Raw genomic sequence first — 25,412 nt, 5'->3', positions numbered from 1 at the left:
ACAAAAACAAAGGAGGTTGATATTGACAATTCCCCCAACTCATCTCTTCGTCACCTTGCCCAACTTCATCACTGGCATCGAGTTAGCATGGTTTTCACTGGACAGGAAGGTGATGAAAAGCTGTAATCTGAAAAGTAACTAAAGCTGTTAGATAAATGTAGTGGAGTAAAAAGTCAAATATTTACCTCTGAGGTGTCATGGAGTAAAGTATAAAACTGCTTTAAGAGTAGGTACTCCAAGTTGATCAAATAAGTAGAAATAATCACACGACTAAAAGTTCTCAGTTAGCATTAGATCTTTATTTCTCATGTCACTTTGAAAGCTTACAAGGAGCTTACATTTAACTTGGGAATTCTCAAATGACACAAGCAAAGATTATATACAGTACTATAAACTGTCAGCTATGATAAAGGAGACCAAATGTACACATTTTGTAGTTATTTCCGTAGCATATGTTTTCTGTAAGGTATAGATATTTTTGTCAGAGACAGGTGCCCATATCCATAAAGCATTCCATTTTTCCATACTTAACTCTTTGCAGTTATAAAAATATCAGATATTTCTTTCAATCCCTGTGTTGACAAGTGCGTCTTGATGCAACGCCTCAACATTATTGCTGCATTAGCACAGTAGTAAATTCTGGAACTCTTAAGTAAACATATATAGTAAAACATGGCTATTAGCAACTTTTTTCATTTGTATTTTTTTTCCTATTACAGGTTCTTTAAATACTCGACACTTTCAAAGTGCAAAAAACTGATCTGAAATTTGAAAAAAAAAAAAAAAAGGTGCAAATCATACTACAAACATCTGGTGAAAGCATAAAAGAGGACATGGCACTTCTAGCATGATGTGGAAGTGAGAACAGAAATGTCTGGAGTGAGGAAAATAAAAATGGCATTTATTTCTGCCCAGTGTGTGATGTGAGCTTGGCGTGTGCTGATGTACTGTTCTATTTGGCCATGATGTTGTCAATACACCCGATATGGTAACGATGTGACTGCCTACAATGGTCTTTACCAGTTTTTTTCTCACCTCCACATAAGTAATGCTAAGGATAAATTACAAGCAAGGAAGATAAAAAAACAAAAAAAAACTTCACGATATCAGCATCGAGTCGGCCATAGTGGCTTTGTAATTGTCCTTGGCTGCATTCAATGTTATTTGCTTTCTTTCTGCCAATTTTAATCCAAAGGTTGCCTTTTTAATTTAAGAACCACTGCTGACCGCTCTGTCTTGCCCTCAATCACATCTAAACAATTTAAAATGCCTAAAAAGTAAAGTACAGGTAGGAGGCTCCCCTACCTGACTACAAAACAAAGGAAAAGCTTCTGCCCCTAAACAAAGTATGCTTAGTATCATAATTCAGCAGGTGATTGAAATGGAAGATAGGAAACTCAGTCACTTAGAAAGAAACACTGATGAATACTGAACTGAATTTCACTCACAAACGAGTAAAATCAAACAAATTTAACATGATGAAATGAAAAATGCCAGAACAAAGATGTCAATATCTCAAAAAGGCAAGGCATTTTCTGTTCTTTCTGTTGGAGTAACTTTTGAATCTTTAAATATCTACTTTTAAACATTATCAGTATCTACAAAATGCGCATGACCATTTTGTACACAGTGATTCTTTTCCCGCAAAGACAACTTGTAATCATGTACAGCATGGCGACCCCTGCCCACCCCCCCTTACTGCCTCGGAGGACAAAGTCCCCTTAAAGCACTTTACCTGAGGTTTCATTAAGAATGCTGCAATTTGCCTAAACAGGGAGTCTTACAACATACGCAAGAGCACACGTGCACACACGCAAACACACTCGGAGGTGTCCACATACGTGCACACAGACACGCAGCTTGCACACTAATATAATATCCCTGCAGGTTCATCAAGCATGCTTTCAGAGGTTCTGGGGATATGACGCCTGCATTAAATGGGGGACTGAAGTCTTGTCTTGGATTTAGGGGAGATTTTCAGCTCCTCTTCGAGCAAATTCCACGTGGTGACTCCATGGTGTGCAGCTGGAGGAGTATAGCATTTACAGAGCCCAGAGTCTGACATCTGCTGCTGTTTTTCTGGTGGGTTTCTCTGCCTTAATGTTCCATCGGTCTGAGGGTTTTGACCCCCATCAGAGTCAGCGCCAGCCCACTCAACAGGTTCTGCTGCCTCCCGGACTTCGCTCATTTTGACTATAAGAAGCTCTTTAGAGTTTCTCTGTTATCCTCCGCTAAGAGTTGGGAGTTCAGTAATTTTTACAGGCTTGGTTAACCCCCCCCCCCCCCAAACAGGAGGTCAAATGTGGTCAGCTGGTGTTGAATGACTTGACCCCTGGCTTTTAACCCTCTGATCTGGCTGTGGTGTGTGAGTAGGGGGGGTTGGGAGAGCAGGGCTGAAGCAGTGAGTCGATCACTAGGGGGAGGAGGAAGATGTCCTGCTTGTGGAGAAACTGAAAAAAGAGACACAAAACAGCACAGATTGATTTTGTGTTTGAAATATAAGATCCTTAAGTGCATTTATCATTTTTCTGGAGATGGGTATCGAATCAGATCTAGTCCCAATTTTCACTTTTCGTGATGAAAGGAGCAAAAACTATAACACTTTGATGGGCAAAACATCATGTGGTTCTGTTTGCCACTAGAAATTATACTTAAAGGTGCTGTATGTAGGATTGTGGCCAAAGCTGGTACTGCAATCACATTCAAAATACTGTAGAGCGTGGTATCCTCTCCGCCTCCCCCCAGACAAGGGGTTGCCAGATCCAGCATGAGCGTCTACTACTAGGGTTTCCACTTTGCTACCCCCCCCCACCTTAGTATTATAAGAAACTAGCTGATGACCCCCCCCCCCCCGTTACCATGGCAGGAGACAAGTCCTACACCGGTACCCGGTCTCTTCACAACTCCCAGACTGGCAGTCTCTTCCCCAGGGCCTGGAGAAGAGACCACAGCCCGGCCCTGGGAGAAGAGACCACTGGCCTGGGACCGGGTGGGTGAAGAGACCGCGGCCCCGGCTCTCAGTGGTTCTTACCGGGTGAAGAGACCGACGGTCTGGGACTAGGTGAAGAGACCACAGCCCCGGCTCTCAGTGGTTCTTACTGGGTGGTCAAACTGAGGGAGAGCCGGCGTCAGTCTTCAAATTCTTTTCCGCTTTCAGCCGTCTCCATGTTTCAAAATCATCTCCTATACATGTCCTTGTTTTGTTTATCTCTTTGTCATAACGTATTTGGGAATAATAAGAGGCCTTTTAGGTTTATTAACGTGAGACATTTATGATCAGAAATGTTCCATCTGCAGCTCAGTGGGAACTGGCAACCTGGATGCTGAAAGGCTACTGACTCTGTGATTGGACAACAGGTGATGGTCGGAGCCTCAGACCAAAACACACAATGACAACATAAACATAATTTCAGGGCTGACACTGAGCTTTTCAAATGCAAATATTCTGGCTGGACTACTACTGTCAGTGATATCAGTATTTGAAATGAACATGATTCCTTAATGTCTGGTGACAGTCAAGGCCATTTTATAATTACTTAGAACATAATTCCTACATACTGCACCTTTAAAATTGTCCAAAATGTAATGAGAAAGGATGGAGGGATTTAAGACCGTTAAGAACTGCAACTACATCATTATTTTTAGTGTTGACCATATCTTCTTTTTGGTCAATAAATTGTCAGAAAATGATGAAAAACTGTTTCCAAATGTCCAATATCATGTCCTCAAAGGTCCCCAAAAATATTCAAATTAATCACATATAATGATGGATGTTTACCTTTTTCCTCAAGCAAATTTTAATTAAAAACATCAGTCATTACAAAAACATCCCCTCATATACCAAGACACTGCCAGAATCTTTAAAGAAAACATTGCTGACACATTTTTGGTCATGCTGCTCCATTGTAGCATATACTAAAAAGATCTTAATTTATTATTTGATATCAAGTCTTTCACTTAATCATTGGATGCCTTTGAGTAATTTTGCTTTAAAGTCAGCAATGTTATTCTGTTGCTACTTTTGCTTTTTTTTTTTTTTGGTTTCAATTTGTTGTTTGCTACTGGATATTGTGATATCGGACTATTCTGTCCTTCAAAGTCACTGATATTCTTCTACTGTTGTTGTTACTAATTTGTTTTTGCCTGTTGTTTGTTTCCGTTACAGGGTCTGTATCAATGTTTGTTCGTGTATAACCTTGTCCAGGGGCCCATTGCACAAAACTAGGATTCTGTCATCCAGGATAACTGACTAAGCCGTGTTCAACAAATCCAAAACAAGGGTGTCCAGGATTAATTGGTTGCACAAACACCAAGCCAGAATTAAAGCTGCAAGCGGCATTGAAAGGTCCTCGCCACGGGCACGTCCAGTACAAATATGTCCATCGTTCAGCAGGTGGCACTCTAGCACCAAGTTTTAATGTCTTCTGATGAACGGGTGCAGGCCTGGGAGATTGAAAATTGACTCAAATTTGAGGGAAATCAGTGTTCATATGTCCCAACTGATGCAATTTTCATAAAGGCAAATCTTTGTTCGTATGTCCGAACTAAAGAAATTTTTGTATAAGTAAATCTGTAGTGGGTGCTATGCAGCCAAAATTCAATTTCTTCCATTGAATGGGTGTAGGCCTGTGAGATGTACCACTCAGTCAAATTTGAGCCAAATCGGTGTTCGTATGTCCCAACTGATGCAATTTTTGTAAAGGTAAATTTGTAGGGGGCGCTATTGTGTGAATTTTCAATGTCTTCTGACAAATGGGTGTAGGCCTTGGAGACTGGCAACTGATTCAAATTTAAGCCAAATAGATGATCATATGACCAAGCTGAAACAACTTTAGTAAAATTAAATTTGTAGGGGGTGCTATGGAGCCAAATTTCAACTTTTTCAGATGAATGGGTGTAGGCCTGTGAGATTGACGTCTGACACAAATTTGAGCCAAATCTGTGATCGTATGTCCGAGCTGAGGCAATTTTGGAAAGGTAAGTTTGTAGGGGGCACTTTACCGTAAAATTTTAATTTCTTCCAATAAATGGGTGTAGGCCTGGGAGATAGAAGTCTGAGTCAAATTTGAGCCAAATCGGTGTTCGTATGTCTGAGCAGAAGCAATTTTTGTCAGGGTAAATTTTCGACAAGACTTCGCAAAGCTTGCAGCCTCATCGCAAAAAAATGGTGACACCGATCCCAAAAATGTGGCTAACTTTTGATGCCCCACTTCTCTAGATACTGCAATTTTGAGCTCATTCGGCCAAACGCCCAAGGAGGAGAAAGTTCAAATTCAACGTCAGCAAAAATGCTGACTCAGCATTTTGGAAATTTCAATCCAATATGGCCGACTAAGGGTTGGTTTAGGGGCGTGGCCATAATAATATTTTTTGTTCGTCTCCTGACGAAGAATCTGTGTACCGATTTTCATGGCTCTACGACAAACTTTATGTTGGACGTGGTCCCATTGGTGTAATGTATTTCCACTTTTCAAGGGGGCGCTGTCGCAAAATTTCTTTATCGACATCTGTCATCTGATATGTTATAATGGGAAAATTTTTCAAAGTGGCACCAAATCCAGAATCAGATCCGGATTGAAATAATTTCAATACCTTGTGTTGACATCATCATAAAGAAGCTGTATACCAAGTTTGAAGTCAATCAGAACTGTAGTTTCGGAGAAGACGATTGAAATTTTTTCCCCATAAGAGCCCATGTGAAATTTTCTGTAAGTTCCCGGATCCAGAAGAAGATCCTAGTCAGCATGTGGACATAATGTTTTGGTCATCTCCCCATCAGGGCTTGACTGTAGAAATGTCAACTTGATATCATTTATATTTACTGAGTTATTGCATTGATCCACTTGCTATCTCTTATAATGGGGAAGTTTTTCAAAGTGGCACCAAATCCAGAATCAGATCCGGATCCAAATAATTTTCCTAATTTTTGTTGACATCATCATAAAGAAGCTGTATACCAAGTTTGAAGTCAATCAGAATAGTAGTTTCGGAGAAGACGACGATCGAAATTTTTGTAATGGACGACAGACGACGATGTCAGACGCTGCCGCTGGATGCCGTATGACGACAATAGCTTACGGCCTGTTGGCTGGTAAGCTAAAAACCACAAATAAAAAGTATGACAGACCATGTCAGGTTCAAACCATTTTATTGAGTTTTTCATACTTTGGCTCCCTGACTATAAAGACCCAAACATCCATCACCAACCAAAACCATCTACTGATTTAAACTGCTTAATACCTATTGATCTACTAATCCAATCAATATGTGTAAATTATTGGTGTATAATATAGTTCTTCATCTTTTCATGGTCATCAGATATGACCCATTTGGACGTTCAGAGGTTCCATAGTGAACGTGGATACACCGTCATCTTCTACAACATTGATTCACCAGTCAAACCCATGGAATTGGATCAATGACAGTGGGTGGAAATGCTTGTTTTATGTTCAGTTAATGATAGATTTTATGAAAGTCACTTTTTCTACAGTTTTCTCTGTTTTTGATATAATGCCCCCAACTTTAATCTGAGTTTTTATAAACATCTTCATGATCAGTGAATTAAATACAGGAAAATACCTGATTTTATACTGATAAAATACAAAGTATAGAAGATAATATAATAAATGGAGATAAATCACTTAAGAAAGGTTAGATATAGTGAAAATTCATTTGTGAACTGACACTAAAGTAGTGCTGGGCCTTTATGGGTGAATGAACACTGTTCGGTGCTTGTGATGTTCATTGTTTGGTTTAATATTCTTCATCTTATCATTTCAGATGGTCCATGCTGACTGTCTCATCAGTGTTGTGTCTCAGTGGTCTGGTTTGGTCCATGACTCCTGAGTCTATCAGACCTCTGGAATCTATCAACGCCCATCACAAGGTCTGGTGTGTTTCTGGGGGACAGGGGGTCTACGTGCCAGCCTTTTCTCCTGACACCAAACACAGACCCCCAGGAACCACAGCAGGCCTACAGTCATGCCCATGCCAGGACAAGGACCAGGATCCAAATGATCTTTGACCTCTTGAAGGCACGCTTTCACTGTCATCATCACTTAAGGGTCAACCCTTTGAGGTCATGTGACATCACTGTGGCCTGTGCTGTCCTCCACAATGTGGCCTGAGGAGAGAGGGAGGGACCCCCCAGAGTGCATCACACATGGACTGGGAAAATCCTGCCATCTTCCCCGATGACCGCAGTGGGCAGCTGGTCAGGGACCAGTATGTGTTCAATTATTTTAATTCACATGCATGATTTAAGGTAAATATGTCCTGCAGGGGCAGATGAATTTGTGTTTGTTTTTTATTCAATTTAAATTGATTTGGCCTGTTTTGATGTTTGTGTTACATACTTTCTATGTACTGTGTGTAAACTGTGCTGCAGGGGGGCTACTGCATCCATTCATTTGTTGTGCATGGATTTGTCCTGCATTTCTTTCAGTGTACAGACGTGGGCTTTTTCTACCTTTGAATGTGTATTTATTCTTCTGTTCCATCATATGCTTTGATTCTGTTCTTTCTATTTTGTAGTCACTGTGTGACTTGACTGTTACAGGAGCTGATGGTTTACTTGCTTTGATTGATCCTTATTCAATAAAGGAACATCATGTTACTTTTTGTGTATATATATATATATATATATTTATATGGCACATACAGTCTATGGGAAACTAAAGTATCTAAGTATAAATAATACAGAGATTGAAAGGGTAAATGTAATCAAATTCCTTGGAATAACTACACACCAGAGGTGAAGTTGTTATATGACGTAGTGCATGGAAATACTTACAGAACTAATACAAATCCAATCACCATTATTCAGAAAAAGCCAATACCAATGATCAATAAAGTGTCCTATAGGGAACACACACATCAGTTTATGATCCAGTTTAAAACTTTAAAGTTTAGTAACTTAGTCCACTTTAAAACAGCATAATTTATGTTCAAACTGAAAAATCCATTGCCTGTTCATATTCAGAGCTTGTATAAAATATGGGAAAGTGTTTCTAATTTCAGAGGAAGTCATGTGTTCAAGAAACCTTCTGTTAGAACAAATATGAAGACATTTAGTCGGTGTGTGTTGGAGTAAATGTTAGGAACAAGTTCAATCCTGAATCCAAGACTATACAATGCAATTTATGTTTAAAACTATGTTTAAATGTCATGAAAATATATGAAGAATGTGAATGTTAATTTTTCCACGACTCAAACTATTGAATTGTTTAGTTTTTTGTTGTTGCTATTGTTACTAAGCTAAAGGCATTGGTATCTACTTTTTTTTCATGTTTGGTGATATGAATAGGGGGGGTCAGCAGAATAAGCTTAGGCTTCAGCCGATTACTTTTACAGACTTTAGTTTTTAAACATTGTATCTGCATAAATGAATAATGTTTGAAATGTCTGAATAAACACAATTGAACTGAACTGATCTAATGATTGCAAAATCACCTAAAATCATCATTTATGTAAAATTAGTGAAATTAATAATCACAAATGTTTAAATACTGACAGGGGGTCTAGTTAATGTGATTCCATTGTGTAATGAGCAGTGGAATAACTATTGGTTCCATGTGTGAAGACTGCAGACTGAGATAAGGGATGAGATTAAATACATCCTGGAATTTAGCCTGGTCTGGAGCAGGCTAGCTCCACAGAATAAATCTCCATGGTAACTTATATCAAAACATGTCCTGGTTTCCCCCAGCCTGCTTTTGTGCAACTGGATCAAGGAAAAGTTGAGCCAGGATAACCAACATATCCCGGCTTAATCCCTTATCCTAGTTTTGTGCAATAGGCCCCAGCTCTCCCATCAGGTAATATCCATACGGTAATAATACAATAATTAAATCCAGCCAATAGGGGGAATTGATCTTTGGTTCAAAACCCTCTTAGATCAATTCTGTCAAGCAACTCGTGGCACCCAGTAGATATATATTGGAGGCCAAATTGCTGAACAGGACAGGTTAAAAAAAATTAATAACTGGATGACTGTTAACCCTGCCCTGGCTTCCTCTGTGAGTGCAGTAGTACCTTTGAAGCCTGTGCACCATGTGAGCCACCAGTGAATCGGAGATGCCAGGGTAGGCCTCCTCAGCCAGAAGGATGGCCTCCCTCAGCTCATCCAGGACCATGGGGTTCCCGTTTACCTGCTCCTGCCTCGCCTTCAGCTGAAAGTGAGGAGAAGATGAGTCAGGACAATAGGATGTGGCGTTGTTATCAATGACAAAAGCGCATATTCTAAATAGTTGATGATGTGACATTTTTTTTCCAGGTTGGAAGCTCTTACCTCAGCTAATGCAGGAGAGATAACTGTGGCCAGGCTCTGTGAATAAGGCCTCTTTGGAATGTCTTTTATCTGTGGAAAAGGAGGTGAACATGGAGAAAATTATGTAATTCTGTATATATTATATGTGGTGTAGATTTAGATTGGAGGGAAATTTTAAATCAGCATAGAATGCAGAGTTCCCACAGTAGCACCACACTGCCTCATGTCATCCTCATATATCGATCATCCTTTTGATGTTTTGATTAAAAGTTTTATGACATTCTCAACTGATTCTCACCTGCTCTGTTGCCCCTGACTGTCCCTCTCCATTTTGCAGCTTCTTGGGGTCCTTCTCTCTGATGGTGAAGATCCAGTCATCACTGCCAAAGTCGTTACCACCTGACGCCTGGCCATCCTGCTCTCTGATTGGACGGATGTGAAAAGAGGCTCAGCACATATGTAATGTAGTCATGCATGTTTGTTGATTAGTAGAGAAGAGAGGGAACAAAGGACGCAACACAAATAATAATCCATAAATATCAATTATGAGAAAAATGTTGATGTACATACGAGTCAGACTCGTCAGAACTGGACTCTGTGGTTCTGGACTGCTCTGCCTTCCACCTCTTGTACTTGTCCACCAGCTCAGTCAGGTATGAGGTCTTTTTCGCATGACGAACAATCAGCTTATGCTTCAGCAGCTCTTTGGCAGTTGGCCTCTGAGGAAAATGAGGCAAAACAAGCGAAATGAGCACATGACAGTAAGGAAAAGCAATGAAATCCAAAGTCTTTGCTGCAGCATGAATAAAAGCAGGAATTATTCCAATCACAGCTGATAAATGACAAAAACAGTTACTCACAAAACTGGGCTCTTTGTTGAGACAAGCTTCAACAAACTCCTTGAGCGGTTTGCTGTAGTTGCCCTCCAATGTGGGCGGATTGTTCTTTGGAATAAGGAATAACACCTTCATGGGATGGAGCTCTGAGTGGGGGGGTTCACCTTTGGCCAGCTCGATGGCTGTGATGCCCAAAGACCAGATATCAGCCTGAAGCGTACACAGACACAGAGCAATAACTGCAGATATGCAAACCACTCAGATGTGTCAACTTCCTGTTGAACCTCTGCACAAACTGAAAACAACATCAACAAAATGAGTGATATCTGTGATTTTTGAGGTAAGAGGAAGAAAAAAAGCAAAAACTTTACATATAATTTTAATAGTCTATTAAAAGTCTATTATTTCTGATATGTTACAGACTTATCTAAGACTAAACATCTTCTGCATGAATGTGGCGTGCTTAAGTACACAGAAGGCCACAAAAGTAATCATTTATCATTAGGACAACACTCTATCAAACAAGGGTGTAATCTCATTTAGTAGCATCATCTAAATGTACTATTCTGCCAAGCAGAAAGCCAAAAGACAAGACTTCATCGCTTATTCAAAGATGTTTACGTTTGAGTTTTCTTCGCTAAATGCATTCAGAATTTTTCACGAATCAGAACATTGCTAGCAAGTGGTGCCAGGCACAACAAACCCTGCCCCTCACATATATTTTGCCCATTATAAAAATTGGAAGATTCTAAAAAATTCATCAAAAATTTGAACTTTGACCTACCTTCCCTAAAATGTAATGACATCTATTCTAGGTCACTGGCTATCTATAAACCCAGTTTTGTATGAATTAAACCAGTAGTTTTGCTGATAGTGTTAACCAACAAACAAACTGAACCAAAAACAATGCCGCTTGCCTTCCCCTTTGGGGGGCAAGGTAATAAAGCATATTCCCTCTGTTCATTGAGCTAAATCAGCAACTTTTCTTTGGATCTGGAAATTGATGTCATCAAATTAGAAATTAATTGTTATCAGGAGCCAGTTGAAACTACTTTCATTGTACACATCCATAAGTTTGGTTTCTCGTCAACAACAGTACACCAAATATAAACAAGACTGAATGTCAGCAATTAAATCATTCAAGAAGGAGATGTGAGATGAACAGATTTTGGTGCCAATGCTTCAAGTTATGCAAGTTAGAGAATTATTGCACTGAATGTTAACAAAATGAGGTTCAATGTTTGACCCTTCGAGAATTTGATAAATGAAAGTAGAATAAAAATATATTCTCTGTGACTGTAAAATTTGACATTAGTGAAGTAAAGCTGGCCAGGTGAACTAACAGAAGGAATAAAATAGAAATTAAATGTTCAGAATTCTGAAAACGGAGATTGAAGACATTTAGTTGAGCTGTAATTAAATTGATTTTAACTGTGTTCACTCCTTCTCTATGCCCTCACCTTAGAGTCATAGGCCGACTGCTTGATGACTTCTGGCGCCATCCAGAATGGCGTGCCAACAAAGGTATTGCGTTTAATCTGAGTGTCTGTGAGCTGCCCAGCTACGCCGAAGTCAGCCAGCTTCACCTCTCCTTGCTCAGACAACAGCACGTTGGCAGCTGTGAAGAAGACGACAGATGTGAGGTCAGTACGAGTCTGACTGAGAACCTGTGCCATATTTTTAGACACTTCTGTTAAACCCATTTATCTCCATCACAAATTTATTTCCTGAAGAGGGAACTATTGTCAGAAGGGTCTTAGTGAACTACTGCAGTGTGCACCTCAACTTCCCAGAGAGACACAAACTCTTTAATGAATGAAACTGTAAGTGGAAGTCGATAGCATTTATGTGCTATGTGATATTTGTGTTTACTGGCAGCTTTAGTCAAGTGAAACCTGTGTCCTCTAATGGCAGCACTGCCAGATAGTGGGCTCACCTTTGATATCCCTGTGGATCTTCTTCTCGGAGTGCAAATACTCCAGGCCCTTCAGGATCTCTCTCAAGATTGTGGCAATCTGGGTCTCGTCCAGAGCACCCGGTTCCATCTTTCAAAGAAGGAAAGAGAAAGAGAGAGAGAGAGAGAGAGAGAGAGGAAATTCATGAACTATGGCTGTAACAGTGTTATCAGCAGTTTCTTCCTATCATACTTCCCCCTTCATTATTCTTTCTCCTTGTTTCTGCTGAAGCATGCCTTCCGACTTAAACGTGACACCTGTGAATTCCTAGGGTTACCTACACCATGAGGGTTTCCCTACTTTTATATGACTTACTGAAACAAAGAGGACAAATTTAGAATAGAATAAATATTTTCCTCAGTTAAACAGTATTTTTCCTCTGAAAATAAGCTTTTTTAAACTAATATTCACTAAACAGAGCTTGAACTGGACCTGGTTTCTCTGTTTCTGGGCATTCCTGGTGTCCATATAACTGATGTATATTTGAAAAATTATACAATATTAGAGCATTCTGTGCTAGGGAAAATATTCTACATCATTTAATTTTGGATGAAGCCCCCTCAGCTGCTGGGTGGCATAGGATATTAATGAAATATATACCCCCGGACTTTCTGACCTGTCCATCCAGGATCTGTTTTTGTGTTCCTATGTATTTTCAGAGCTGTTTTATTTTGTAAGAGTCTTAAGTTTTACATTTGTTGTGAAAAGCAAACCGAATGTTGTGCCAGGGACTTCCTGTTTAATGTCTTGTCCAAGTAACACAAAAATGACAGCAGCTCTGTGTTCTGGGCCAAGCTCAGCCTGTATGTATGTATAAATGTTCTATGTGATATGTGTACACTTAGTGAAGTTAGCTGGGTTTGTGTTTGTAAATTTGTTAAGAAAGACGCAAGAAAATACGTTTATTTCTGATTGGCATTTAAGTTAGCGATTAGCACATTAGCCCACAAACATTAGCATGCAAGCTCTAGATACTGTTAGTTACATGTCATCTTAGAAGGGCATAGCAGTTTTTTTTGTTTATATTTGGCGATCATAGAAACTTTTTCTATGCGTTTGTTGTTTCAGTTTTACACGTCTTTTGAATGATCTCCATGATGAATAAAGTTGAAAGAATCATCAACAGGTGTCAGGGAAGTAGCAAGGGCAGGAGGAGGAAAAAAAAAAAAAAAAAAAAAAAAAAAAAAAAAAAAAATGTATATATATATATATATATATATATATATGTGTGTATACACACACACAGACACACACACACATACATACACACATACATACACACATACATACACTACCAGTCAAAAGTTTTAGAACACACCAGTTTTTCCAGTTTATTGAAATTCAAGCAGTTCAAGTCCAATGAACAGCTTGAAATGGTACAAAGGTAAGAGGCGAACTGCCAGAGGTAAAAAAAAAAAAAAAAAGGTGAGGTTAAACAAAACTGAAAAATAATGTACATTTCAGAATTATACAAAAAGGCGAACAAGAAATGGGTTAACAACTTAAAGTAGTTCTGCAGCAATGGAGGTTGATCAAGCCTCGAAAGTTGGTGCTACCAATTCCTACAGGTGTCCCAACATTTCTTAATTACTTCCAACCCCCTCTGTCTGCATAAAAGTAGTGTCGGAACACACTTTGGTACCATACCGTTGTGAGCCTTATTTGAACAATATTGTACTGCAGAAAGTAGTGTGTTACTATAAAAATGGAAAAGAGGAAAAGGCAATTAAAGCTACAAGTGGCATTGAAAGGCCCTCGCCACGGGCATGTCCAGTAAAAGTATATCCATCATTCAGCAGGTGGCGCTCTAGCACCAAATTTTATGTCTTCTGATGAATGGGTACAGGCCTGGAAGATTAACAACTGACTGAAATTTGAGGCAAATCAGTGTTCGTATGTCCAAACTGAACAAATTTTTGTATAAGTAAATCTGTAGGGGGTGCTATGGAGTCAAAATTTAATTTCTTCCATTGAATGGGTGAAGGCCTGCGAGATGTACCACCGAGTCAAATTTGAGCCAAATCAGTGTTCGTATGTCCGAACTGATGCAATTTTTGTAAAGGTAAATTTGTAGGGGGCACTATTGAGCGAAATGGCAATTTCTTTTGATAAATGGGAGTAGGCCTTGGAGATTGACAACTGATTAAAATTTGAGCCAAATCGGTTGTCTGAACTGAAGCAATTTTCATAAAGGTGAAGTTGTAGGGGGCGCTATATAGGGGCACCATGTACGCGGTGCGTGCCGGTACATGGCACAAGTTTTGTAGGGGGGTCCCGGGGCATCGTCCCCCGGAAAATTTTGAAATTTATAACTCTCTGAAACACTATTTCCTGCATTTTGAGGGGCAAATTTTGAGGAATGAAGCCAAGTTTTTGTCTTTGTTACAATTATGATTAAAAACAAAAACTTTTTTTTTTAAATTTGTGAATGGTAATTATTGATGGGAATTATTCCATACGGGATAGTCGGAGCGGCACTCACACTACACGCATGCACAGGCTAAATTTTAGATATAATTTTCCACGGGTGATCGGTCCGTTTAAATAAGATAAATTGATTGAAGTCTCATTGTTAGCCAATAAGCATAAGGCAAGTGATGTTGCCAGGCAGGCGTCAGACAATACCAAGGCACACAAAGGCGTGTTGATTATATTGTTCTCATTTCTTGTCTGCAGCGCTTTGCACCAAGACAAAGGTAGGGCTGCACTATTTTGGCAAAAAATAATTTTTCCTCTAAAAACTCGATTTTCGATTTTGAGTTCAATTTTTGGGTTAAACTAGAAAAGACAACAGAAGTCAGCATGTCATTTTCATGAGCAGCCCACAATGCAAGCCACTGCTCCCTACCTCAAATCTATGATGGTATTACGTGATGGGACCACAGAAGTTTTTTAAAAAAAATTTCATTAAATCTTTACTCAATTAAGTAGAGTGTACAAACAATGTATACAACAAGAAAATAACATAACACTTTTGCCAAGGGGAATAGAATACACTACAATACAATGTCCAAATCAGAGCAAATACTGATGGTTTTTACAGCCTTTTTGTTTCCAGATTTATCGAACAGCTTTAAATAAAGTTCAACAACTTTCAAAAAATTAATATTTGGTTTTGTGTTAAAGAACTTACATTTGTGAATGAAAAATTTAGCAAGTAAGAGAAATAAATAAATATATATATTTTTTCTTTTCTGGGTATCTGGCCCACAGAAGTGATACCAATGTAAGTCAGTGACAGGCATCAGTCGTGCGTGCGTGGACCACGTAATATCAGTGATCCTCATGCGGTTATATTTAAATTGGGGAATCTGTGAGTGGAAGAGACTGACCCTGGACACGCTAGAGGGATTCTATCTCCAGAGCTGGTGGATGTGTCTGGGCAGAGGGCTGTCTGGGCTCCTCTGCTGAGGCTGATGACCCTGCGACCCGGACCCGGATCGGAGTACGGTACGGATCCGGGACAACAGAAGATGAGTGATCCCCATGCAGTTATATTTCAATTGAGGGATCCGTGTGTGAAACATTGGCTTACATTGGTATCACTACTGCGGGTTCATTAACAGATTTAAAGTCCGGTCATTACATGGACTTCTGTGAAAGACTGCTGTCACAGATAGGAAGAAGAACCTACGGTAGCCTGCAGGTGCGTGGCCCGGAGGCACAAGAAAGATGAAATTGATTTCCTGATTTCCCTTTTTTAAAAATCATCCTAATTAAAAAATCCGATTTCAATTCAAAATCGATTAATCGTGCAGCCCTAGACAAAGGAATATATTTTTTCAAATTCAAATCTTGTTATCATTACGCTGGGCGATCTCACACACACACAAAAAAAAAAAAAAACACTGCTACGCTGGTTGAAAGACAGCATAGCAGGTCAAATCTCAGCGTCGGGGTCCCCTGGAACAGCGTTGGGGGCCCCGACGTTCAACGACAGTACCAAGAACCCTGCAACAGTTAACAGGTTATGTTTCATATCTCACATTAGCATTCTTTACACATACATACATGATGCACATTTAATTTATGGTCACAATAAAATTTTCAATCAAATTATGTTGGATATATACTCTTCCATTTTGATATTAAGGCAGGGCGAGAAGGAAAAATGAATGAATCGCTGCACTTGACTTGTCCAGTAGCAAGAGTAACATGTGGGCTCTGCCATGAGACAGGAGTACTAGCTGCCTCACTGAGTGCCTTTTTTTATGTGGTTTTGTGATTGATCTGCTAGACTAAACAAGTTGCACAGATACATTTTAAACATTATCCAGACTATAGAATGTCAGGGCATATAATCAAAGTGTTTGAAACTATTTTATTGGTGATATACAGGGAGACAGCAACACACTCGAATTCCGTGGGATGCTAGCACAGTTTGTGAAGGATTATGTGATCCAAACTGAGGCCGAGCTCACTACTGCCACACCACCCATCTCTTCCCTATATTTAACGGGAAATGTGGAATATTTTTTTAATCACTCCCACGTTGTTGTTTGTTTTTGTTATAATCTATTTTAAATAAACACAAGAACAAAAACCCCAATTAATATTCACAACAAGGTCCACCTTTGATTTTAGTAAAATAACAAAAAAATCTTCAGTATGTCTGAAAAACATAAAACATATTCTACCAGACTGTATTATATTATCTCTTTTCCATCAGGAGAATGCAGGAGGGTGACTTACCAAATCTAACGCTGAGCCTCCACCTAAATACTCCATAATGATCCATAATTTTGTGTCCTGGAACAGTGGAGACAAAAAGAGAATGAGATGCCAGCAAAAAGCAAAAGGGATTATGAACTTTGGTGTATTGTGGATAGAGCTGTGCAGCTAGACTCATATTCTATACCCACAGAAAAACTTACATCAGTTTGTATTCTATCATTTATTTAGCTATGAAGCAAATTCCAGGTTTTTCATGACATTTCGTGTTCTTCCACACAGATGCTGAGAATAAATTTACATGAAGGTAACTAGGGCTGGACAACAAAACGATATATATTGTGAAATAACTTTTCCTCGAGACATACGAGATATGCTCTGTACAATTTCGACAGAATTCATTCGACCATGTTTTCACAGACATGAGAACAGCCAATCGAAATTAAGTAGCGCTGCATCAAACCAATCATGCTAGAGCCATGTCAAGTTAGGTTGACGCACACAGCACAGGCATAAGAGCCAGTCGCAGCATACATGTTAATCTTTGGGCTGCAGTGGGAGATAATGACTGTTCCCTCAGGAGAAAATGTGACCAAGTACTAGGGCAACCGGGTTACTCAAAAGTAGGGTGAGAACCATTTCGGTTCGAGGTCTTCAATACAATACAGAGGTGCACTAAATGAATACATGCAGCCTATGTGAAGAATGCAAAAACTCACCTTTCCTGTGTAGAGCTGTGTATGACTCGTCACCAATTTTTCATCAAATCTATAAAACCCGAGTCAAAGCCTAAGTATCACGAATCCGTAAGTCTTTCTGTGATTACATACATGAATCTCTTCCCTTGCGGGAAGTGTACTCCTACAAAAACAATCCAATTGTTTACAAACAGAGCCAGTCGGCCACTTAGGCCTTTTTTGAAATTTGTCGTGATGTGCACTGTGGGAAGCAGAGCTCCATGCAGTAGCAAGAGGCAATGAAGCCGTTTCCATGTTTGTTGCTGCTGCAGCCAAAATGTGGCTGCATGGAGCTCCGCTTCCCATAATGCACATCACGACAAATTTCCGAAAATGCCCAAGTGACCTACCGGCTCTGTTTGTAAACAAATGGATTGTTTATGGTGGAGTACACTTCAAAATCTCTCACCATGAGGGAAGAGATTCAGGTGCATAATCACAGAAAGACTTACAGATTCATAATACTTAGGCTATGACATGGGTTTTACAGATCTGATGAAAAATTGGTGATGAAAGTCATACGCAGCTTTAAGTTTCACTTTCAGTTTTACGCCAGTTAAGGAACGCACCCCCACGTATGTACCCCCGGTATTGTTTTGTGAAGATGGTCTGTTTTGTTTGTGTTCTCTTTAAAATAAGCTTTTGCCTGCTGGTCAGACTTTTAGTTTAGCTTTAAATATACAGTATGTGCCTGTTTTATTCTCTGAAACAGTTTTATAATGTTCTTCAGCACATCTGTCATGTTCAACCTGACAGAAAATAAATCATATTTAAATCAAAAATAACCCTCTGATGTCTTCACAACTAACTAATGAGTAATGGAAAACTTAAGCTTGACAAAAATAGTGATTTGATTTATATTGTGATACATATCGATATCATCCGATATGAAAAAAATTATCATGATATGATTTTTTTCCATATTGCCCAGCCCTAAAGGCAACACAAACAAACGTGGAAGGAATCAAAGTGGCAGAACGCTGGGTAATTCTGAACAGGATGACTCAGAACTCAGACCAGCCAAAAACAAATTGAGGGGTTTGTATCTACGATAGCAGCTCCTCCTGAGACATGGATACGATTTGGGTATGACAAGTCCAGAGAATTATGCTAGATGAGTCTACAAACAGATTCAAACACCATTAACATCTTTTACTAACTATGCAAGTCCCTTATATTTGATAGGCCTATATTTGTGGCAACAAAAGCATTCAATATTTACAGTGTTTCCCCTACAACTGAATAAGGGGGGCACGCAACACCACTTTTGTGTTTTCATTTCAGATCATTAAGGCTCCCATAGAGTCGGGTGTACTTGACTCTGCGGGTGTCCGCGCGTACTCGATGCAGACCCGAAGTGGAGTACGCACACAGTGCGCTCAACTCTGTAGGAGGCTTTACCGTCTACACGTAGCCTCAGTCAAGTCACCACTGGATGACTGGTTTAGTAGTAAGTTAGTTAGAAAATGTAAACATAACTTAGACACAAACAGGCAGAGTCAGAGAGATAACAGATGGATGGATAAAACAGCTAGCTAGCCAGCTGCTACACAATACACATACACACAACACAACACAATAAGGTTTTCCTGGTTAAATAAAGGTAAAATAAAATAAATAAAACAATAATAAAATACATACACTACCGGTCAAAAGTTTTAGAACACCACAATTTTTCCAGTTTTGTATTGAAATTCAAGCAGTTCAAGTCCAATGAACAGCTTGAAAAGGTACAAAGGTAAGCGGTGAACTGCCAGAGGTAAAAAAAAAATAAAACAAAAAGGTAAGGTTAAACAAAACTGAAAAATAATGTACTTTTTAGAATTATACAAAAAGGCGAACAAGAAATGGGTTAACAACTTAAAGCAGGTTCTGCAGCAATGGAGGTTGATCAAGCCTCGAAAGTTGGTGCTACCAATTCCTACAGGTGTCCCAACGTTTCTTAATTACTTCCAACCCCCTCTGTCTGCATTAAAGTAGTGTTGGAACACACTTTGGTACCATACCATTGTGAGCATTATTTGAACAGTATTGTACTGCAGAAAGTAGTGTGTTAGTATAAAAATGGAAAAGAGGAAAAGGCAGTTAACGATAGAAGAGAGACAGACCATCATAACACTTAAAAATGTAGGTCTTTCCCACAGCGAAATTACCAAGAAAGTCAAAGTGTCAGTAAGTCCAGTTTCCTTCACCATCCAAAGGCACTCAGAAACTAGGGGAAATGCTGACAGGAAGAGGTCTGGCAGACCCAAAGTCACAACAGAATCAGAACACAAGTTTCTGAGAGTCAACAGCTGGAGTGATAGGCGAGTCACAGGACAACAGCTTCAAGCACAGCTCAGTAGTGGTCGTAGTAAGCAAGTCTCAGTTTCAACTGTGAAGAGAAGACTTCCAGTTGCAGGTTTGATGGGTTGAGTTGCAGCAAGAAAGCCATTGCTGAGACTTCAGAATAATAAAAAGAGGCTTGCCTGGGCCATGAAACACCGCCAGTGGACTACTGAAGACTGGAAGAAGGTGTTTTGGACTGATCAAACCTGCAACTCAAAGTCTTCTCTTCACAGTTGAAACTGAGACTTGCTTACTACGACCACTACTGAGCTGTGCTTGAAGCTGATGTCCTGTGAGTCGCCTATCACTCCAGCTGTTGACTCTCAGAAACTTGTCTTCTGATTCTGTTGTGGCTTTGGCTCTGCCAGACCTCTTCCTGTCTGCATTTCCCCCAGTTTCTGAGTGCCTTTGGATGGTGAAGGAAACTGGACTTACTGACACCTTGACTTTCTTGGCAATTTCGCTGTGGGAAAGACCTACATTTTTAAGTGTTATGATGGTCTGTCTCTCTTCTATCATTAATTGCCTTTTCCTCTTTTCCAATTTTATAGTAACACACTCCTTTCTGCAGTACAATACTGTTCAAATAATGCTCACAATGGTATGGTACCAAAGTGTGTTCCAGCACTACTTTTATGCAGAGGGGGTTGGAAGTAATTAAGAAACGTTGGGACACCTGTAGGAATTGGTAGCACATACTTTCGAGGCTTGATCAACCTCCATTGCTGCAGAACTGCTTTAAGTTGTTAACCCATTTCTTGTTTGCCTTTTTGCATAATTCTGAAATGTACCTATTTTTCAGTTTTGTTTAACCTTACCTTTTTTTTAACCTCTGGTACTTCACTGCTTACCTTTGTATCATTTCAAGCTGTTCATTGGACTTGAACTGCTTGAATTCCAATACAAAACTGGAAAAATTCGGGTGTTCTAAAACTTTTGACCAGTAGTGTATATCTACACATATAGACAGAAAAAGAGAGTGCCAGAGAGAAGAAAGGAACATAAAAGTTTCTGAATACATAAATAATTACACCGATTGAAAAGCACCTTATTATTATAACAAAATGAACAATGTACGCCCGCCCCCTGGGCCACACCACAAGACGGAAGACTAGGGGAAACACTGATTTAGTTTTAAGCATTGTTTTAGTTTTCCTCCATGCTCATTGGTAGGTTTTGACTGGAAGAACACCTTCACATTTAAAATATTACAATAAGCAAATGAGGAAGTTCTCTATAAGAAACATGCAGATTTTGTGATTTACGCATATCTAAAGATTTTCAGAAAACAAAACCTTGATCAAATATGTTCCACATATAGCCTATGCCTGCAAATTTTATATGCATCATTATCTGGATATGAAAGGGGCCATATCATGCTGTGCCAATTGTTGTAGTATATATTTACTACTTGTTTACTGAAGTGTTTACTGGCTTACTGAGCCTGATGCATTTCTAAACACATCATGATGACACTAATAAGGTTTTGGTGGGTGTCTGAAGTTATCTCAGTCTAATCCCTTTTAATTTTGGATTATTCTGAGGAAAAAGTGAGCAGAAAAAAGCAATTCTTTTAAGTCTCTTCCTATTTTCTACCTTGAAGGTTAGGGGACATGGATGGAAAAAACAAAAGTACAAATGCACAATATCCATTTCACCTTTAAGTAAGAGCCGTAGTACTTTGTGACAAATGGGCTGTCACACTGGCTCAGCACTGTGATCTCCTGCTGAATGTCTTCAATCTCATCCTCCGCCTCCTCCAGGTCTATGATCTTGATGGCCACTACCTTCTGTGTCCGATTGTCAATGCCTTTGAACACCTCGCCAAACGAACCCTTGCCAATCCTCTCCAGCTTGGTGAACAACTCCTCCGGGTCCACTTTGGCGTTCTTTGAAGGAAGGAGGGGAATAAAGTTTAAAAAAAAAAAAAATGTAAAGGTAAAGGGAGAGGAAAGGGGAGGCCGAGATGAAAAAGAAAAAGGAAATGTTTAAAAAGAACTGAATGTTGTGGAATAAATACGCAACAACAGCAGGGGGCCACTCTTACAGGATAGATTAATGCACTCATTGCAACACCTTGTGTTTGTGAAAGAGCTACAAGACATGGAGAGTGAAAGGGAAAGAGTGCAACAATTAGATGACAGGCAGATTTAGAACATTTAAATAACACAAATGGGGACAAAAATGCATTTACTTCTCACTCAGAAATGCATTAAATCTGCTGCAAATACAAGGATTGTTGTCTGATAGGTGTCATGTCCTCTTTCCTGATTTTCTGTGATTTGGACATTGGATTCAGCAACTAAGGTGTACATGAGAACAGTCAAGTAAACCAAAAATGACTTAACTCTCTAGAGGCTGTTATGTGGGAAACACAAGAGCAGGCACTGACAAAAACATCTTTTTATGACCTCCTCTGAGCAGAAAAAGGGTCACTATGCCGGTTTGAAGATAGCTAAAAATGAAACAGCTGCCTTATGCAAGAAGTGATCCTTATGTCATCAGTGTAGATCCTTTTGGGGACTTCAGCGAGATTTATGGGGAAAAAAAACTAAACAATGATCCAACTAATAGACAATGTCCTGCAGAACAGATTAAGAAATTATAAAATGCTGAGTTATATTTTATTAAAACAGTGAGGTGCTTTGTTTTGGAACACAGCTTCAAAGTGGAACAAGAGCCTCTGGACAAAATGCAGTCTAGAGCTGAATGTTGGTGCTGTATTTACAACCCACAAAGCTTTCATATTTTAACAGCACTGCTCCACAAATACCAAAACATGCCAGAATTATCAATTCAAGTGTCTTTGTAGTTTAATAAGGTAGCACCGCAAACTTTGAATGATTATTAGGAACTTCCTTACAACTTGTTTTAAATGAACTGAAGCTTCCACCAGTGCCAAAACACCAGCAGTTTATCTGTCTGTGATGCATCCTCCCCCATATTCTGCACTCTTTTGCTTCAGAGAAGGGAAATCTACTAACAAGCCTGCACAGGGAATAAAATCTGGTGCATGAGGCAGTTTACATTAGGAACAGTTATCTTCTGTTGTTATCTACCCAACACAATTATCCCCTATAGGCACAAACCTAAAGATAGCAGCAAAGACATAGACAAGGCTATGTGTGCATGATCATTTCTTTGAGCAGGGGAGCCAGATAGAATTGCTGCCTTTGAGTCTTTACAGAAATATCAGAAATATGACTTATACGACATGCATACCTCATGTGAAGATGCAATTGCAAATTTGTGGCATTTAGGCTAACCGACTGACAGCCTGTAAGGAGGATGATTATTAAATAATGGAGTAATAAGAAAAATATGGATAGCTGCACTGGGTTAAAGTATTTATAAAGTGTTCTGGAAGTGAAAATCAGGTGCTCATCAAGGATAGAGGTAGGTCAAATCAATATCAAAAAGAATGGTTTGATAAAGGATTTTATTATCATAATTACCTGACAGGCATTTAACATTGTGGACTTGAACTCATTGTAACCTAGACAGTAAATGAATATTTCACTAACAAAAGCACAATTTAGTTCAGGACTGTTTTAATAGTAACCCATCTATTGTCTTGCCATATCTCGAAAGCTAGAAGCAAGGAATGTCTACCCTATTTAACACAATATTTTATTCCATAATCCAACTGGCTGCCAAGTTACTAACTATATCTAATTTAAGTAGCATATCCCTACAGTGTCTGTTACAGACATCTATGTACTGAGGGTTGACTAAAGAAACCATCATTAAGTAAATATAGTCTGCACCCTTGCAACTCTCAGCAGAGGCATGGCCGCTGTGATATCGCGATACTTTTCTCTAAAACTGACTCTACCGTCTTGAGTAGAGCACATTTTGATGTTATATGCCACAAATGTGTTCGTTAATGTGTAAACCCATTACAGCAGGGAGTCATCGGGTGTCCATTTTGTTCCAGGTGAAACTTAATGTAGAAAAAAAACAAAACAACCAAAACTCTTAACGACACTCGTACCTGCATCCCCGGCAGGTTACCCTGGACGGGAGAGTGGGCCATGGTGATGCTGCCTCGCTATGCTCCTTGTGCAACACCGCAGGGGTGAAGACCTCCTCGGCTTGACTTCTGTTTAGAGTTCAGTTATCCGTTAATTAGGAATGCGGGACACCTTAGTTATCCAGGTCTGCAGAGAGCTCTTGTTGTCCCAGGTACTTTTACGTCGACAGAAAATGTGTTCTTCCCACACCAGTAGCCCTTCCTGTATCAAACCACCCCAAGTAACCCAAAACAGCTGAGCAAGCTAACAGCCGTCTGCTAATGCTAATTCAGAAGAAATCCGCAATGTTAGCTTGCTAACCAACTACCGATGCGTTAACTAGTGCGTGAATTCCAGTTTCCCACTCAGGAAAGTTGTGCTGCTGCAATAATTTGCAGTTCTAAGACACAAAGAAGTAGCAACAGCTTTATATTTCTCAGTTACCTCACTGTCACTTACTGAAAGCGTTTTATCTCGCTAACAGTGTTGTCAGCTAGCTAACATGGTTAGCCTGCTAGCTAGCCAACATTGACGACCTGACAAACGTTCTGTCAACGGGCTGGCTCGGAGCACAATTATTCTGCATACCGTACATGCGACTCACAGAAACGAGCCTCCACAAACCGATTACCCAGCTTGTATATCTGCACTAACTTAACCTCCAGATCTCTGTCTGACATCTGCGGCAAGAATAGCTCGCCTCTGTTTTGTTTCCTCCCTCACTTTCGTTCCATACTCTCGGCCATCTTGTCGGTGCTGTGACGCCTGGATGGGCGGATCCAGATCCGGATCAACAACAACATCCTGACTTCTCCATCACAGGTGTAGCCAGGTGGATGGACGAACCAGAATGGAGGCCAAGAAAGTTAAGAAATTCCGTTATATATTAAGAGGGCCACATTTAACCCTATTGTTACAGTTATGAGCACTGAAATCTCCTCACCTCACTAGGTCTCCTGTAAAGTTTATCTGGTTCAGCCACAGCTCGTAAATAAATACGTTATTATTCTTACATGTGCACAAAAATAGTCTTCAGGTTTTCATTTGGGCCTGGTCGTGCGTCCAATAAGGCAACTTCACAATTGTATTTGAGCATGTAGATTTTACTTTACCTATTGCATACTTGTAGGCTATTAGCCTATATTTTAAGGAGTGCTAAATGTAACTAGTTACCCTTAACAAATCTGAGATACTTACACTCTACTGTATTGTAAGGCATTTCTTATATTTAATTTACTTTATACTACTACAATACATCTCATGAGGCAAATGTTGTTACTCCATAATATTTATGTGACAATTTTAGTTACTTTTCAGATTAGTCTCTTTTCTTTCCACTGAAAACCATGTATTTCATGAATAATAATATGATTCCTTTATGGGTGGGTTTCAAAATCTCCTACTTTAACATAGCTAATTTCTGTTGGATTAACAGGAAAATGATTGTCACAAAGGTGAAAACAGAAATGTTTTTTTTAACCTTATGAAAAGCAGAGATATGTGGTCACAGAACAGCAACAGTGCAAAATGTTTAGAATCTCATTTTATTGAACACGATGCATTTTGGTGGATTAAACTAACCAACACTGTACAATGCAGTAGTC

The 25,412-nt window shown here is 39.5% G+C and overlaps 1 protein-coding gene across 1 annotated transcript; it reads right to left on the bottom strand.

The window, feature by feature from the left end:
- Positions 1–277: 277 nt before the first annotated feature.
- On the bottom strand, positions 278–24,637 carry stk24b (serine/threonine kinase 24b (STE20 homolog, yeast)). The gene is made up of 11 exons (XM_030154326.1): positions 23,790–24,637; positions 21,454–21,684; positions 16,752–16,808; positions 12,041–12,149; positions 11,565–11,722; positions 10,129–10,314; positions 9,839–9,987; positions 9,567–9,690; positions 9,290–9,358; positions 9,034–9,170; positions 278–2,450 (listed from the first exon to the last, which is right to left on the bottom strand). Exons 1-11 carry the CDS (start codon positions 23,829–23,831, stop codon positions 2,414–2,416), a joined length of 1,299 nt encoding a protein of 432 aa, XP_030010186.1. The 5' UTR covers positions 23,832–24,637; the 3' UTR covers positions 278–2,413.
- Between the last annotated feature and the right edge of the window lie 775 nt (positions 24,638–25,412).

Source organism: Sphaeramia orbicularis, chromosome 2, assembly GCF_902148855.1.
Source record: "Sphaeramia orbicularis chromosome 2, fSphaOr1.1, whole genome shotgun sequence".
NCBI classification, from domain to species: Eukaryota; Metazoa; Chordata; class Actinopteri; order Kurtiformes; family Apogonidae; genus Sphaeramia; species Sphaeramia orbicularis.
Note: the sequence above shows the minus strand (reverse complement) of the source record. Positions and strands in the feature narration are given on the sequence as shown.